A 16,229-nucleotide genomic window follows, 5' to 3' on the forward strand; every position below is an offset into this window, starting at 1 on the left:
AAGTGAAGCTTTAACCAGTACTGGGAAGATTCGGAACTTGAATGGCAGGCAAGGCGGGGTTGAAAAAAGCCTTAGGAAGGCAGCTGCTGACCTTCGCCCCTCCCCCCGGATTTGGCGGGGGCTGACCCTGGCGCCCCGCCCTCTATGACAAATTGACGGCGTAAAAAGAAACATCTCACCTAAGGACCCAGAGCCTGGGAATTTAAGTGGCGCTCTTGTCGATGCGACCTCTTTTTTGTGGGGGGCCGGTGCCAGCGGTCTGAGATGTCTTTCGGTGGGGTTGAGACGGAGGCAACTCCAGTAAGTGGTAGCTTGGGGAGACTTTATCACCCTCCATTATAATTTTTCATACAGACAACGGATATATTCTGAGTCGTATGTAAATGTGATTAAAGTATCTTTAGAAAACTGTGATGTACAGTAAAACAGAAAAACGACGAGCTTACCGGGAAATTCAGTGTTCAGGCAAATTCTCATGGAGCCCACTACCAACCGCACTGCTGCTCCTAAGGCCCTCCTAAGTCTCTGAAATTCTGGAATTGCCACCTTGAATGTACATGTATGTGGTGTGTGTTTGTGTGTGTTTTCAGGGGATGATTCAGGTTTGTGGGGAAAGTGAAGTAGGTTTCTGTTTCCCCAGCAATAAAATGGGGGCAACAGTTCCCATTTTGCCCACTTTCAGCACTATCCCAATTGCATAAAAGTGGCCAAACTGGGTGAGGTGGGTAGCCCTGCACAGAGAGATTAGTGAAAGGGGAGCTCTGAAACCAGCTATCACATATACACATTCATATTCTCTCTCTCACATCATTCTTTCTGTAAATAAATATGTAATTAAAGGAGGAAAGTAATAAACTATAAAACTAGGAACTTTTGTTTTTAATGATTACAAACTAAATTACAAATAACGTTAATAGCAAGAACACTTGAAGAGGTGGGAGAAGAGAGACAAAACCATAAAAAGGAAAAATACTCTTTTTTAAACATTTGCATTACAAAATCCCAAGGTGCACATGGCAACACATCCACCCATTCCTACTTAAAAAACTACTATAACCTGAATGAAATATAAATATAATTGTTCATCCTTCTTTTAAAGAAAAAAATTTTCCCAATGCCCTCATTCAGTCCCAGCCCTAAAAACGTGTCAGCATTCTCAAAATGATGTCTAAACCCTAATTTCCACTCCTGTGGGGGTTGGCCTTCAGAGGAAGATGGGACCTAGGACATTAAGAACTAAGAATCTTAAAAGGAAGAGAAACATTCAGACAACTTTTCCTTGCCTCATAAGGCCATGGTAAAGCACAGTCCCTGTCCTAGAGCTTCCTAAACACCTCTTGCCCATAGGAGGGACAGATAGGGGGACTAGGGGCAATCATTTCTACTGTAGTCCCATCAGGGCTACAGAGACTGGGAGTCTTGAGTCTCCTAGACTGTTAGGTGAGATGAAACACTAAAACTAGGGTATAAACTGGTTGGTCTATTTTATAACCTAATTCTTTAAAACAGGGCTCTCCCTATGTTTTTGTTTTGCTTGGTTTTCAAAAGTTCCAACTTAGGTCCTCTGCTATCAGTTGGTCTTACACAGTGGCCACAGAAGGCTTGGTGTGTCTGTCATCTTAAACACAGGAAATAATAATTTCAGGGCTTTCAGAGATTGGGATGGCAAACCCTAGGTGGGGGGCGGGGGGAGAGTCAGTTTTGTTTTTTTTTTTTTTTTTTTTTAAATACCAGCCCTCCTCAGCAATGACTAAGAGGAGGGGGAGAGGGTGATGGAGGGATTTAAGTGCATCTAATACTGAAGCTTCCTTTCATTTTCACCTGTTTCTCCCCTCTACCCCTTATATCCCAAGTTGGCTGGCTAAGAGGGGGAGGTGGGTGTGAAGGCAGCCAGACCAGAACAGAGGGCAAATAGCCCAGGGCCAAGCCAAATGAGGGCCCTCTGGAGGAGAGTGTGAGACTTGGGGTAGGGGCTGGGGGAAAGACATCAGAGTCGAAGGTGGGGTACTGGCTTGGTCACATCCTGGAAGAAAGGGTGAGCCAGAGCTGCCTTTGCCGAAATCCGCTTGTTGGGGTCGTAGTGCAGCATTTGCTGGAGGGAGAGATGTATGCTGACTTCAGTGATGTGACAGTGGACTACATGGGCAGCAGGTGTTCCAAGAAATCAGGAAACCAGAATTCCTTTAACCCCAATTCCCTCCTCCCTATATTTGAATAGGTGTGCCAATAGGGAGAGAGAGAAGCAGGGGCTAAGGAAATGCCAAGACCCAGAGTCCAGGGTCTCATCTTCCTTCATCCTGGAAAAAAACCTGCCCTAGGGAAGTAAATGAGAGGAAATGGGTGCCCATCCCCAACTCTCACCGATAGCAAGCTCCGTCCATCTTCATCCAAGGGAGGAACAACTTTGCTAAAATCCTGCCGGGCCCACTTGGGGAAACTTGGCTTATAATCAGGCATAGAAGTAACTCCTGGCCAAACCACTTCATCTGGGGTCCCCAGAGTCCGAAAGATCCGGAAAAGTTGGTCAATTTCAGAATCTCCAGGGAATAAGGCCCGGCGGGTCACCTGAAAATGGGGAAAGAGAAAAGGCCAAGACCCGCACTGACGTCAGTCAAAGCTGCTCCCTGTGCAATGGAGGTTCCCACAGGCAGTGGAAGGTCAGCTGGGCCCCATGACTCCCTCCCCAGGGCCTTTCATGGGGTCAGTCACACAGAGCTTGAGACAATGAAGTCCCTTCATCTCTCTCCTCGCCCCCTCCTTCCTTCCCCCAACCATGCCTTTGCAGATCCCCAAGGCTGGGTGGGGCTGGGAGGGGGTGAATGTCTGGGGTGCCACTGACATGTAGCAAAGGGATCCCAAGCCACTCACGGGGTGTGGGGTAGACACTGCGGTCATCCCCCCTCCTTGTGATGCAGCCACTTCTAGATAGGAGCACAGCGGGCAGAGACTGTGTCTTCCATTTCTTCTGTGTTCCCCACAGCACCTAGCATGGTGCTGGGTACACACTAGGTGCTTAACAAATATTTTTTGATGAATTGAGAGAGGAATATGGGCAATTGTAAGGTAATGTACTGGGGGATAAATGCACATTTTACATACAGGCTAATGGTCTCTAAGCCCCCAGTTACAACCCAAATAAAGGACCATAAAACAAATTGCTGATTTGATTTGAAAATGCAGCCCACTCCACTGTTATATTAAAGGGGACAAAAGCTCCTATCAAAGGCTGGGGCTCGGGGATTCTTCATTCTGAAGAGCCAGAAGTCGAGGGGCACATGATTTAAGTTTGTAGTGAATACAGTTGGTTTCGCTGTACTCCTGGAACCCTACAATAAGGTCTACAGGCCAAATGAAGGAGGCACCGAATGGTAGGTACTCATTCTCCCAAATAAATGCAAACTAAAGCTAAAAGAGCTACAGATTTAGCTCAGTTTGTCAATAAGAGATGTGTATTGAGTGCTAAGGCCGTCTGAGGCTGTACCAACATTGTGGTTGACATCAGGGACAACAGTCCTGTCCTTTCCCGCCTACCCGCCTTGGTGCTACTCTGAAGAAAGAAGTCCTATGATAACAGAAGGGCCACTGGTCTAGGCAGAGAAATAGTTCTGGTGTTCTTGAATATGGGGAAGAGTGAGCTGGGTGGAACTTGGGCTTGCCTCCATACCATCTCAGCAAAGATGCAGCCCAGGCTCCAGATATCTACAGCTGTGGAGTAGTACTTGCAGCCCAGAAGGATTTCAGGTGCTCGGTACCACAGGGTCACGACCTGGGGACAAGAGCAGGAAGAGGAGGGGTGGTGCACAGGGCATGGTGATTCCCACATCTCAGCTCTTCAGTGTTACTCTGCTAACTTTCTTTCCCTTCTTCCTTCCCATATTTCTGACTTTCTTTCATTAAATGATTACATACAACTTCTTAGACCAGAGTTAGCCTCGTCCATGACTCTGAGGACCATATTTTCTGAACCCACAATTTGCCACCCTCCTGGAAAACTTGAGACAAGCAATCATAGTTTTAATAGTGTGCCATCCAGCTTTCCTGGCTTGGTACCTATCAAAGCCCAGTTAGCCCCACAGTATGAACTCAGTGCATACTCTAAAACTTCTTGGGGTGCCAGAGATACTTTCCATCTAGTGGAGAGAGAAACTGCTGGCCAGGTAGGTTTAGTAATTTTGTGAATGTCCTTGTTAACACCTCCCAGAAGTTCAGAGAAGAAATGCAGAGGGTCTCACCTCGTGGGTGTAAGTACGAACAGGGACTCCAAAGGCTCTGGCTAGTCCAAAGTCTGCTAGCTTGATGGCCCCCTCTGCATTGATAAGCAGATTCTGAGGTTTGAGGTCTCGGTGCAGAACCCGATGAGAATGGCAGAAGGCTAGGCCTTGGAGCAGCTGGAACAGATAGCTCTGACAAAGAAGAGAGAGAGGACTTTGTTTCTCTACCACAGTGAGCTATTAGGGTCTACTCTCTGCCTGCAAAGCTTGACTACAGCCTTTTACTGTATTGGATTATAATGACATGTTTATAAACTGTATCTCCCCATGGAGTGAGAGGCCCTTCCAGTGAAGACAAGGACCAGGTCTTATTTAGTTTTGCATCTCTTTTCCATATTCTGTGCCTAGCACATTGAATGTGCTCAATGTGCATTGAATAAACGCTTGTTGATAGACTGAAAGTAGCTCAGGGAGTAAAGAACCCAGCGCTAGAACAGACAGCAGTGATTCACTGACTATTTCTCCTACCAAACAAGTGGAAGGGCTTCTTGGAGGAATCTACCAAGTGCCCTCAAGTCCCATTTATCTGAGTTTCATCTGACTTTCCACCTGTGCTACAAAGTTGACTCACTAGAGTTTCAACTTCTTTGATTCTCCAGACCAGCCCAGGGGTTAATAAGCATAATGAGCAGTGAAAGAGCCACAAAAGAAAGGGGTGTGTGTGTGTGTGTGTAGGGGGATGAGGGCTGGGAAGGAAGCCAAGATTAAAAATCATCACTCTGTCTGAATTGCCCCCTTTCAGTACCCACAAAACTTGCCCATGTTGGGGAGGAGTTGATGAGAAGGATTACCTTGATGAGGGGAAGAGGAATGCCAGTCAAAGCAGAGGCATCCATAAATTTCTTCAGATCCTGATGCAGAAACTCAAAAACCAGGTAGAGTTTGTTTTCCGTGTGGATGACATCCAGCAGCCTAGGTAAGGGAGGTCCAGGAATGGAGGTGAGTTAGAGTAATACCCAGGCTACAAAGACAGAACACATCCTCCTTCACTGTCAGAGCACTTTCTAGGTGTATACTTACTTGACAATATTAGGGTGGTTAAGTTCCTTAAGCAGAGAGATCTCTCGTATAGCAGTACTGGGTACACCCTCTGTCTCACTTGGAGAGGTTGAGAAAGCAGAGATAGGAATGTGGTTACAAATACTCCTTTCCCCCCAGCCCAGTCATTCTTTTCCTCCCAATGAGAGACCACCCCAGCATCCCCTAGGAAAGTGAGAAAAGAGAAAGGGTGCTGTAGGAGTTAATTCATGGGTGGACAGGGAGTGGTTTTTAGATACGTTAAGGTCATTATTTCTTCTTTTCCTAGGGTAGGTAAGTAAAGCCTTCTGGTGGAGGTGAAGAAGAGAGAAGGTAACAGGGAAAAAATAGGAGTAGCAGCACCCAGCCTCCCTAGAGGGGCCAGTGAGGTTCAACTGCCATTCTTTTGAAAGAGGTAGAGAATTCTAAGATGAGGGTGGGGCTGGGGCAGTGAGGAGGGCTCTTCATTCAGAAAGGTGTTCTTCACCGGTTCCCACAAAACCCAACTCTATGGAGAGTCCTGGACCCCATCTCTGAGGACTCCTTCCTCTTTCTGAGTCTTTCTGACTGCACATTTGGGGGCATCACTCGGCTTTGGGGAGGAAGTTTCCCGTAGATTCTACAGTGCCCTGTACTCTCCACAGGGAAACCCTTCACTGTCCTCCAACCCACCTCTCCACTTAAAAAGAAGTCCCTCCCTGCTACCTTCCGGTCCTTGGACGGCTACCCGCCTCTTGGGGTGGGGGCGGGGGGCACTCAAGGAGCTCCCGAGTTAGAGGAGTCCCGGGTACAGAGGCCACTCACGTGTCCAGGCGGATTTTTTTAAGCGCCACCACTTCTCCCGTCACCTTGTTTTTGGCTTTGTACACAACTCCGTACGTGCCCTCTCCGATCTTTTCCACTTTTTGGAAGTTCTCCATGAAGCGCTAGCGAGTCGGGTCAGCCCGGCCCTGGAGCTGGGGCCTGGGAACCCTGCAAAAGGCGGGCCCCGGCTCTCGGGGAGTGGAGGAGGGGGAAACCAGCCCAGCTCTGCAGCCCCAGGTCGGGATGGAACGGAGTGTATCTCTCCCTCTTGTCAATTTGTCCAACTTGAAACAATGTTGCCGCCTCCCCTCCAGTTCCCTACCGCCACCAGAGGCCCCGCCCCTCCTTCCCGCGTTTCCCTAGCTCCGCCCCTAACCCTTCCTATTGGTTAACGTCAGAGCGGGGGGTGAGCCCAGCGCCCTAGCCGCCGCAAATGACTCCACTTCACGCAAGTTTAGTTCTGAGGCTACTTAGTACAAGTTTCTGTCTCGGTGGGGAAACTAAATGTCTTTTTCCAAGTACCTGGTTTGAAGTCGAGTTTCTCACCTGTTTCTGAATCTGTAGGGATTTCCTGATCTTTAATTTGCCGTTTCACCAACCCTAGGAAAATGTGTCTCGTACTAAGATTAAATTCCACCTGGCCCAGAAAATCTGTTTTAATAGCAGGAAGCTAGGAATCTCGTTGTATGGGTTTTCTGGGCCTCAAAGATGTTCGTCCCGCGTCTTTACCCACCTTATTCTGTCTCTGTGGTTTGGGATGCAGGGCCTCTGTTTCTGAGAGGTTCCCTGGCTTCACTCAAAAACTAGATTGATTCACCAGCCTATGATTAATTTTATGTGTCGGGTACATGTTACGTAGTTGACCTTCCACCAATTATTTCCGATTTCCCAGTCAAGAAGGGTGTGACCTAGTGAAACCAAAAACTGACATTGAGTAGCGGATGTCCAGTGACCAGGATCCCTTGTCAGTTCTGCCTTTCTTTGGTCCTCCTGCCCCTCCCAAGCTTCTCCTGGAGGGAGAGGGGGAAGGGCTATGCAAATGAGCACCCCTCTCCTATATAGGGGCTTGTCCCAGCCCCCCAGCGTCTTTCGTTGCTGGAAGAAAGAACAAGATGAGTCTGGTGCTGAGAAAATGCCTTCTCTTTATGGCTGTGATGAGTTCTCTTCTGGCTGTGGGGGCCACAGAAGGTGAGTGTGTGGTGTGTGGACATGAACAAGTGTGAATTTGTGGTTGCACACCTGCTCTGGTTTTTCCCCTCCTCATGGGAGATATCAGCAATATTTCAGGCTTCTCGTACCCATTTGATTTAGCGATGGCATGGGCATCTGAGCTCCCTCACTATGCGGAGATTTGGGACTGAGCTTGAAAATAATCCCATCTGCTTGGAAGGGGAAAAGGTTAGTGGGTCATTGTGGCCCTAATTCTGAGGCTCCCTGGACAATGAACTGGAACAGGGGCTTCAAAAGGGAATACATGGAAGACTTAGGGAATGACTCAGGCACTTGGGATAGGGTATTATAAGTGAGGACTAAAAGAATATGGCATTGGATAGAAAAGGTAAGGAGGTACCACCTCCCTTCTTTGGGATGGAGATGGGTGAACACAGCTCATGCTTTTGTTCTAGGGCTGGAAGAGACAGGCAGAGGGGTCTCAGCTGAGCATCACATGAAAAGGCTCTGGGGGATTGGGGCCTCGTGACAGGAGCAAGGGGTGGGGGTGGGGGTGGTGAGAGGGTCTGGAATGTCCCGTGCTGCTCTGAGGAGGGAGGGTTGGGAGTGAAGAAAGAATGGGATATCTTATGATTCTCTTACTCTAGTGGTGGGTTGCTCAATGAGATGATTCTAGACGCCCCCCCTGCCCCCCGCAGACTCAGGTTTCCAGTACACATTAAAAATGGAGTGAAGATAGTTTCTCCTGTGCTAAAATATAGATATCATATCCCACTATCCCCTTTGTCTCTCTAGATCCCTGGTCTCCAGACTTCTGGGAAGTTCTCCTTGATCTGACTTCCCTCTTCTATGCTGCAGTTTCAAGTCTTTTTCTTTACTATTTCCTTAATGTATTCTGGAAATATTCTGTTCATACCTGTCTACCTGAGCCTCTTAAAAGATTGTGCTTACTTTTTGGATTCTGGTTTTTTCAATCATAAGATATTTTTAGATATTCATGAAATTTTATATGAATTGGGTTCTATAATTTTGTCCATTGTGAAAAGACATTGTGCTTATTCAAGAAAATGTTCATATTTTTTACAGATATGTACTGAAATTGTAGAGTTAAAAGAACAAGATGTCTGCAGTTTGCTTCTAAATACTTTAGCCAACAAATAAACAAACAAAAACAGCAAAGGACAGATAAAGCAAATGTGGCAAGATGTTGATAGTTGTTGTACCTGGGTGAGGCATATATAGATCCTTTTTATTTTTTAAAGATTTTATTTATTTATTTGACAGAGATTACAAGGAGGCAGAGAGGCAGGCAGAGAGAGAGAGAGGAGGACGGAGAGCCCGATGCAGGGCTCGATCCCAGGACCCTGAGATCATGACCTAAGCCAAAGGCAGAGGCTTAACCCACTGAGCCACCCAGGCACCCCTAGATCCTTTTTTCATATCATATGAGGGAGCTCAGATGCCCATGCCATCGCTAAATCAAATGGGTAGGAGAAGCCTGAAATATGATCATATCAGATCATATCCTTTTTTCTCAACCCTCTCTCTTGGTCAGTTATAATTTTGTCTGCTTGGTCCCCACTCCCAAATTTTGCCTGCCTCTGATCCATCCTCTACACTGCTTGCCATGGCGGTCCTTCTAAAACACAGATCTGGTCATATTCAAAAAGCTTCTGAAGGGTAAATTTTATGCTATAGGAATTATATCTCAATGAAACAAACGCAATCTCCTGCTGTGGCCTACCCTACAGAATGAAGGCCAAATTCCTTTGCTTGGCACTCAGGGCCTTTACTTGTCTTCTTGGCCTCATCTCTTACAGTGTGTATCAACCACACGGGAAGTTTCTATCATGCCTCCATGCATCCTCTTGTGCTGGTCCTTCTGCCCAGAGTGCTCTATCCCACAGGCCAACTCCTCACTCCAGTGGTCTTTCCCAATCTGCCAAAGCGGAACCAATCCCTTTAGTCTGTTGATTTGTTGCACTTTGTGCATGTCTGTTATGGCTTGTATTAAGCAGTGTACCTTGAATTATTAGAATTGTATGGACATGTCTTGAATCCCTCCAGGGCCGTATCTTATTCATTTCTTAAGTCCTTTGTACCTAGTACATGGTGGCTATTCAGTAATTTAAAATCCCCTGACAAGGGCGCCAGGGTGGCTCAGTGGGTTAACGCCTCTGCCTTCAGCTCGGGTCATGATTCCAGGGTCCTGGGATCGAGTCCCACATTGGGCTCTCTGCTCCGCGGAGAGCCTGCTTCCTCCTCTCTCTCTCTCTGCCTGCCTCTCTGCCTACTTGTGATCTGTATTTGTCAAATAAATAAAATCTTTTAAAAAGTAAATAGTTTTGTTTTTTTTTTAAGATTTTATTTATTTATTTGTCAGAGATAGAGGGAGAGAGAGCAAGTGAGCACAGGCAGACAGAGAGGCAGGCAGAGGCAGAGGGAGAAGCAGGCTCCCTGCCGAGCAAGGAGCCCGATATGGGACTCGATCCCAGGACGCTGGGATCATGACCTGAGCTGAAGGCAGCTGCTTAACCAACTGAGCCACCCAGGCATTAAAATAAAATCCCCTGACAAGGGACTGAGGGGTGAACCTAGGGCCTTCATGGTATCTTCTTTACAGGACCCAGAGACCAGGACTGGCTTGGTGTCCCAAGGCAGCTTACAACTAAAGCCTGGAACAGGCAGCTGTATCCAGAGTGGGCAGAAATACAGAGGCCTGACTGCTGGAGAGGTGGGAAATTGGCAATTTCCAGGGAGGGCATGGGATGTCGAGAGGAGCAAGATATGGGTTGAATGGAGCTTGGGGAAGATGGGAAGGGGAAAGCTATAAGGGGAGGAAAAACCAAGGAGTCCCGGCTAATGCAGCTAGTCCTTCCCAGGTGGCCAGGTGTCCTTGAAGGTCAGTAATGACGGGCCTACACTGGTTGGGGCAAATGCCTCCTTCTCTATTGCCCTGCACTTCCCCGAAAGCCAAAAGGTGCTGCCAGATGGGCAGGTCGTCTGGGCCAACAACACCATCATCAATGGTGAGTACCTCTCTACTCCAGGCCCTTATTCCAAGGGCTCAGATTGGTTGGCGTCCCCTGTGAGCTCAAGGAATGTCCCCCTTCCCCTCTACTTTTTTTTAGCAAATTATATACGTATTCTATAATATTCGTTGTAGAAAAAAATTTTAAAAACACAAATAAAGCAAAAAAATCTATATAGTATGCAAAATTGGGGACAAAAGGCCCAGTGGACCTAGAGTTTAGACAGACATAGATTTAAATTTATAAATAGCATGTTACCCTGGGCAAGTTACTTAACTGTTCTGTGCCTCCATTGCCTTCTCTGTACGATGGGGATACAAGGATACCCACCTTGAACGTTTGTTGTAAGGATTAAAATGTGATAATATATAAAGAATTGAGCATAATACCTGCCCTAGGCTAAGGTGAGGCCCAGTAAGTCTTAGCTGATGCTCTTATTGTTTTTATCCCACTAGCTAGGGCAAACCACTGTAAACATGTTGATATATGATATTCCAGTCTCTTTCCTGTCTGTCATTGAGTACATATGGATCTTTAATTCCAGTTTCCATTCTTTCTGCTACCACCCCAAATGGGTGATAGCAAAGGGAACATACTATGTAGCTAAGGAGTATTCCCACAGCCCCCCTCTGGGAGTCCTGGTAGGGGTTTTGATGTATAGAAAGGAATGCCAGGTTTCAAGGATGACTCCGTTTCTACCCTAAAGGGAGCCAGGTGTGGAGAGGACAGCCAGTGTATCCCCAGGTACCTAACGATGCCTGCGTCTTCCCTGATGGGAAGGTCTGCCCATCTGGCCCTTGGTCTCAGACAAGAAGCTTTGTTTATGTCTGGAAGACCTGGGGTGAGTCATCCATACTTGGATTCACCTCTTCCTACCTGATCCCATTTCATTTTGCTCTGTGAGTTTCCCTAATCTTCATTGCCCCCATGGCTCTTTCCTCTTCTATAGCACCTAGCCCCCTCCAACTCTCTATATTATAATTGTTTCTGGGGGCCCTTCCCCAATTATTGTCCTATCCCATGGAGCCCCTTACCAGGATTCCTTTCCTGACCCTCACAGGACAACCTTCCAAATACTATCAGAAATAACCATACTTAATAGATTACTTGACCTTCCTTCTCTGATGTCCTGTCTCTAATCCTTCCCCTCCATTGCCTTTGATCAATACCTCCCCAACCTCTGCTTTTCTTTTCAAAAACCTCAGGCCAATACTGGCAAGTTCTGGGGGGCCCAGTGTCAGGACTGAGCATTGTGACAGGCAAGGCAATGCTGGGCACACATACCATGGAAGTGACTGTCTACCACCGCAGGGAGTCCCAGAGCTACGTGCCCCTTGCTCACTCCTGCTCAGCCTTCACCATTACGGGTAAGGATTCAGGAAGGGGCAGAGCCCGTTGCAAGGAGGTAAAAGATGGGGAGGCCTGGCCTTACTGGAAAGAAGAGAAGGGAAAGGGGAAAATGGAATGGGGAAAAGGGAAATGGTGTGTAACCTTAAAAGGGCAGAGCCAGGAAGACGTGGGCGGAAGAATGTGGGGCTTCGAGCCAGTGAAGGTCCAGTCAGCTTGAGTTGCAGAGTGTGGCTGTGAAAGAAGCTGTGGCCCACGTCTAGTTCTCACCTTTTCTGGCTCCAATCCCAGACCAGGTTCCTTTCTCCGTGAGTGTGTCCCAGCTGCAGGCCTTGGATGGAGGGAACAAGCACTTCCTGAGAAATCATCCTTTGACCTTTGCCCTCCAGCTCCATGACCCCAGTGGTTATTTGTCCGGGGCTGACCTCTCCTACACCTGGGACTTTGGAGACCATACTGGGACCCTGATCTCTCGGGCCCTTGTGGTCACTCACACTTACCTAGAGCCCGGCCCAATCACTGCCCAGGTGGTGCTGCAGGCTGCCATTCCTCTCACATCCTGTGGCTCCTCCCCAGTTCCAGTCACCACAGATGGGCACGTGCCAACTGCAGAGGCCCCTGGCACCACAGCTGAGCACGTGCCTACTGCAGAAGTCAGAAGTACTACACGTAGTCAGGTGCCAACTGCGGAGCCTTCCAGAACCACAGCTGTGCAGATGCCGACCACGGAGGTCACTACACTCGTACAGGTGTTAAGCACAGAGGGCACAGGTACTACAGCTGAGCAGGTTCCAAGTTCAGAGGTCACAGGTACCACACTTGCAGAGACTGTGGGTACAACCCGTGAAGGGTCAACCGCAGAGCCCTCTGGAACCACAGCTGTACAGGTAACAACGAAAGAGTCGGTGGAGCCCACAGCTGGAGAGGTGCCCACACCTGAGCCTGAGGGTCCAGATGCCAACCCTTTCGTGTCTATGGAAGGTATTACAGGTAAGAGGGCCAGTGTGAACGAGGTTCACTGGGGTGGGGCATTTGTCACTACTCTGAAGAGCTCAAAGACTTACCTAGGCCACAGATGATACCCAATCCTTTGCTCATCAATGGAATCCCATCAGAGCTCCCACTAGTTTTAGGCCCTCAAGTCCCTCTTAGTAACACGGAATAGATATGGGAACCAGGAAACCAGGGTCTCCCCTGGGTCATGGAGCGGGTGCTTGCTGCTTCTCTGTCCCTGAGGAGAGCTATTCCCTGAGGAGAAGGCCAGGGAACACACCATGGTCATTTACATAATAATCGGATCTCACTTTTCTGTGCAAGTATAAATGCATAATATTCTGTCTCAGATTCTGGCACCATTTCCTACCCCTGGATTCTATCTTAAAGCAGGTCAACCTGAAATTGTGGTAGGAACGCTGAAAAGGTAGGCGTGACAGGGTGGCACTTGTGTCGTGTCTAGACAAGGACCCAGCACAATGTGGGGGGAGAGAAATATTTGGAATTTCTTAAAACTCCAACTCTACTCCTAACTGTGTGACTCTAGGGTGCCCATTCCTCCTTCTGGGCTCTAGTTTCCTTATCCGTAAAATGAGGTTTTCCAGGTCTTTTCTGATTCCAAGTCACGATCCACCAGCTCTGGGTCTACCTAGAAAAATGCCTGTGTGGCCTCTACTTCCAGGTGAGTCATTTGTCTCTTCTTCAATCCTCTCCTGCCAGGTTCCCAGAGTCCCCTGCTGGATGATGCAGCTACCTTAATCCTGGCAAAGCGACAGACCCCCCTGGATTGTGTTCTATATCGATACGGCTCCTTTTCTCTCACCCTGGACATTGTCCGTGAGTCTTGACTGCTTTGGGGGCTGGTGGAGGGAGGTGTGTACTGCCTAAGGCTGGCCGGTGGAAGCATACCTTGGAGGGAATTACTCAGCGGGACAAGAACACTCAAATCCCAGGGTTTTTCTTTTGAAGGCAGGGATGGGATTGGGGAAGCAGGCCTAGGGTTTTCCTCTCTGTGGGCCTTTGGAGAGGTCTGGTAGAGGCATCCCAGACCTAAACTCTTGCAACTTTGCAGGAGGTATTGAGAGAGCTGAGATCCTACAGGCTGTGCCATCCAGCGAAGGGGATGCATTTGAGCTGACAGTTTCTTGCCAAGGAGGGTGAGTGTCCCACTAGTTGTCCTGAGAACTCTTAGGTTGACTGTTGCATTGGTCTCTGGTGTCTAGTGCTCCTTCCCAGTTGCCCTGACTTAAGCTGGACACCTCTTGCAGACTGCCCAAGGAAGCTTGCATGGACATCTCCTCACCAGGCTGCCGGCCCCCTGCCCAGCGGCTCTGTCAGCCTGTGCCACCCAGCCCTGCCTGCCAGCTGGTTTTACACCAAGTCCTAAAGGGTGGCTCAGGGACTTACTGCCTCAATGTGTCTTTGGCCGATGCCAACAGTCTGGCAATGGTCAGCACCCAGCTTGTAATGCCTGGTAGGTACCTGGACAAGAGTTAGGATGAAGAGGGGGAATGGGCAGAGGCTATGTGGCAGGGAGCAGACACTAACCGAAGCCTGGGATTCTGCTCACAGGGCAAGAAGCAGGCCTTGGACAGGCTCCCCTGTTTGTGGGCATCCTGCTGGTGTTGATGGCTACGGTGCTTGTATCTCTGATATATAGGTGAGAGTCCCACTGTCTAGTTCACACCCCCTTATCCTTTATTACCACTACTCATTTTTCCTCAAGAGGAGAAGAAACCATCACTTTTTTGAAGAAGCATGGTATCCAAGGAAAGAGCCCAAACTTGGAAGTTAAATGGACCTGGGCTGTAGTCTGGCTGGAGGGACCTTGGGAAAGCAGCTTAACATCTCTGAGCCTCTAATAAGTAGGAAAACTAGTATCTGCCATAGGCGGCTGTTGTAAGGATTAGAGATAATGTGGGTAAAGCACCCAGCTCTGAAGCAGGAGTATAATAAGTGATGATACTGATGACTATTGTTATTAATAATATCAAGAGTGGGGCACCTGGGTGGCTTAGTGGGTTAAGCCTCTGCCTTCGGCTCAGGTCATGATCCCAGGGTTCTGGGATCAAGCCCCACATCGGGCTCTCTGCTCAGCGGGGAGCCTGCTTCTCCCTCTCCCTGCCTGCCTCTCTGCCTACTTGTGATCTCTCTTTGTCAAATAAATAAATAAAATCTTAAAAAAAAATAATATCAAGAGTGGAGTAGGGACGCCTGGGTGGCGCAGTTGGTTGGACGACTGCCTTCGGCTCAGGGCGTGATCCTGGAGTCCCGGGATCGAGTCCCACATCAGGCTCCCAGCTCCATGGGGAGTCTGCTTCGCTCTCTGACCTTCTCCTCGCTCATGCTCTCTCTCACTGTCTCTCTCTCTCAAATAAATAAATAAAATCTTTAAAAAAAAAAAAAAAAAAAAAAAGAGTGGAGTAAACTGAGGTGCCTGGGTGGCTCAGTGGGTTAGGCCTCTGCCTTCAGCTCAGGTCATGATCTCAGGGTACTAGGATAGAGCCCTGCATTGGGCTCTCTGCTCAGCAGGGAGCCTGCTTCCCCCTCTCTCCACCTACTTGTAATCTCTCTGTCAAATAAATAAAAATCTTAAAAAAAAAAAAGAGGGGCGCCTGTGGCTCAGTGGGTTAAAGCCTCTGCCTTTGGCTCAGGTCATGATCCCGGGGTCCTGGGATCGAGCCCTGCATCAGGCTCTCTGCTCTGCAGGGAGCCTGCTTCCTCCCCTCTCTCTCTGCCTGCCTCTCTGCCTACTTGTGATCTCTGTCTGTCAAATAAATAAATAGAATCTTTAAAAAAAAAAAAAGGGGGGGTGCCTGGGTGGCTCAGTGGGTTAAGCTGCTGCCTTTGGCTCAGGTCATGATCTCAGGGTCCTGGGATCAAGTCCCGCATCGGGCTCTCTGCTCAGCAGGGAGCCTGCTTCTCTCTCTCTCTCTGCTTGCCTCTCCATCTACTTGTGATTTCTCTCTGTCACATAAATAAATAAAATCTTTAAAAAAAAAAAAAAGAGTGGAGGAAATTGGGTGACCTGAGTCCTCTGCCCATATGTGAGAAGGGCAGATCCTCAGGCCTAGAATGCCAAGGTCCTCAAAGCCGGGAAGCTTGTAGGATAAGAGGGGAATGGACAGAGGTTACCATAAATACAAGACAAGATGAAACTTGTTGGTGAGAATGGGAGGGAGCTAGGACCAAGTTCAAGTAAACCGGGGACCTCTGTTTTGGAGAAGCACAGATAGGCTTCCCTTGTCCATTGCTAATCAGTTTCTGCCTTCTTCTCCCAATTTCAGGCGAAGACTTCTGAAGCAGGGCTCAGCTCTCCCCGTTCCCCAGCTGCCACATGGTAGCACCCATTGGCTGCGGCTGCCCCAGGTCTTCCGCTCTTGCCCCATTGGTGAGAACAGGCCCCTCCTCAGTGGGCAGCAGCAGGTCTGAGTAGTCTCACGTGATGCTGTGATTTGCTGAGGGTGGACAGCCATACCTATCTTTTTTCCAGTCTTCCCTTGGAGACTACCATTACCTGGAATAAATACTCAGAACCTGATGCTGGTTTTTTTCTTGCTTCTGGGAGTATCTGTGTCATTTGAGGAGGGGAGGT

At 48.4% G+C, this 16,229-nt stretch overlaps 2 protein-coding genes across 3 annotated transcripts; one reads left to right on the plus strand and one right to left on the minus strand.

Moving 5' to 3' along the window:
* Window positions 1–864: 864 nt before the first annotated feature.
* On the minus strand, window positions 865–6,426 carry CDK2 (cyclin dependent kinase 2). Of its 2 annotated transcripts, XM_044227718.1 has the most exons (8): window positions 6,093–6,426; window positions 5,292–5,369; window positions 5,063–5,183; window positions 4,233–4,403; window positions 3,665–3,766; window positions 2,869–3,012; window positions 2,362–2,565; window positions 865–2,092 (listed from the first exon to the last, which is right to left on the minus strand). In XM_044227718.1, exons 1-8 carry the CDS (start codon window positions 6,206–6,208, stop codon window positions 1,988–1,990), a joined length of 1,041 nt encoding a protein of 346 aa, XP_044083653.1. In that variant the 5' UTR covers window positions 6,209–6,426; the 3' UTR covers window positions 865–1,987. The 2 variants fall into 2 exon arrangements, with proteins under 2 accessions (XP_044083653.1, XP_044083654.1); XM_044227719.1 differs by lacking the exon at window positions 2,869–3,012.
* A 142-nt stretch (window positions 6,427–6,568) lies between these two features.
* PMEL (premelanosome protein) lies at window positions 6,569–16,168 on the plus strand. Its single transcript, XM_044228249.1, has 12 exons — window positions 6,569–6,583; window positions 7,155–7,280; window positions 9,886–9,996; window positions 10,145–10,291; window positions 11,001–11,135; window positions 11,500–11,661; window positions 11,933–12,631; window positions 13,355–13,471; window positions 13,707–13,791; window positions 13,903–14,108; window positions 14,207–14,294; window positions 15,922–16,168. The coding sequence occupies exons 2-12, from the start codon at window positions 7,205–7,207 to the stop codon at window positions 16,064–16,066; spliced, it is 1,971 nt and encodes a 656-aa protein (XP_044084184.1). The 5' UTR covers window positions 6,569–6,583; window positions 7,155–7,204; the 3' UTR covers window positions 16,067–16,168.
* Window positions 16,169–16,229: the final 61 nt, after the last annotated feature.

This window comes from Neovison vison, chromosome 12 (assembly GCF_020171115.1).
Source record: "Neovison vison isolate M4711 chromosome 12, ASM_NN_V1, whole genome shotgun sequence".
NCBI lineage: Eukaryota > Metazoa > Chordata > Mammalia > Carnivora > Mustelidae > Neogale > Neogale vison.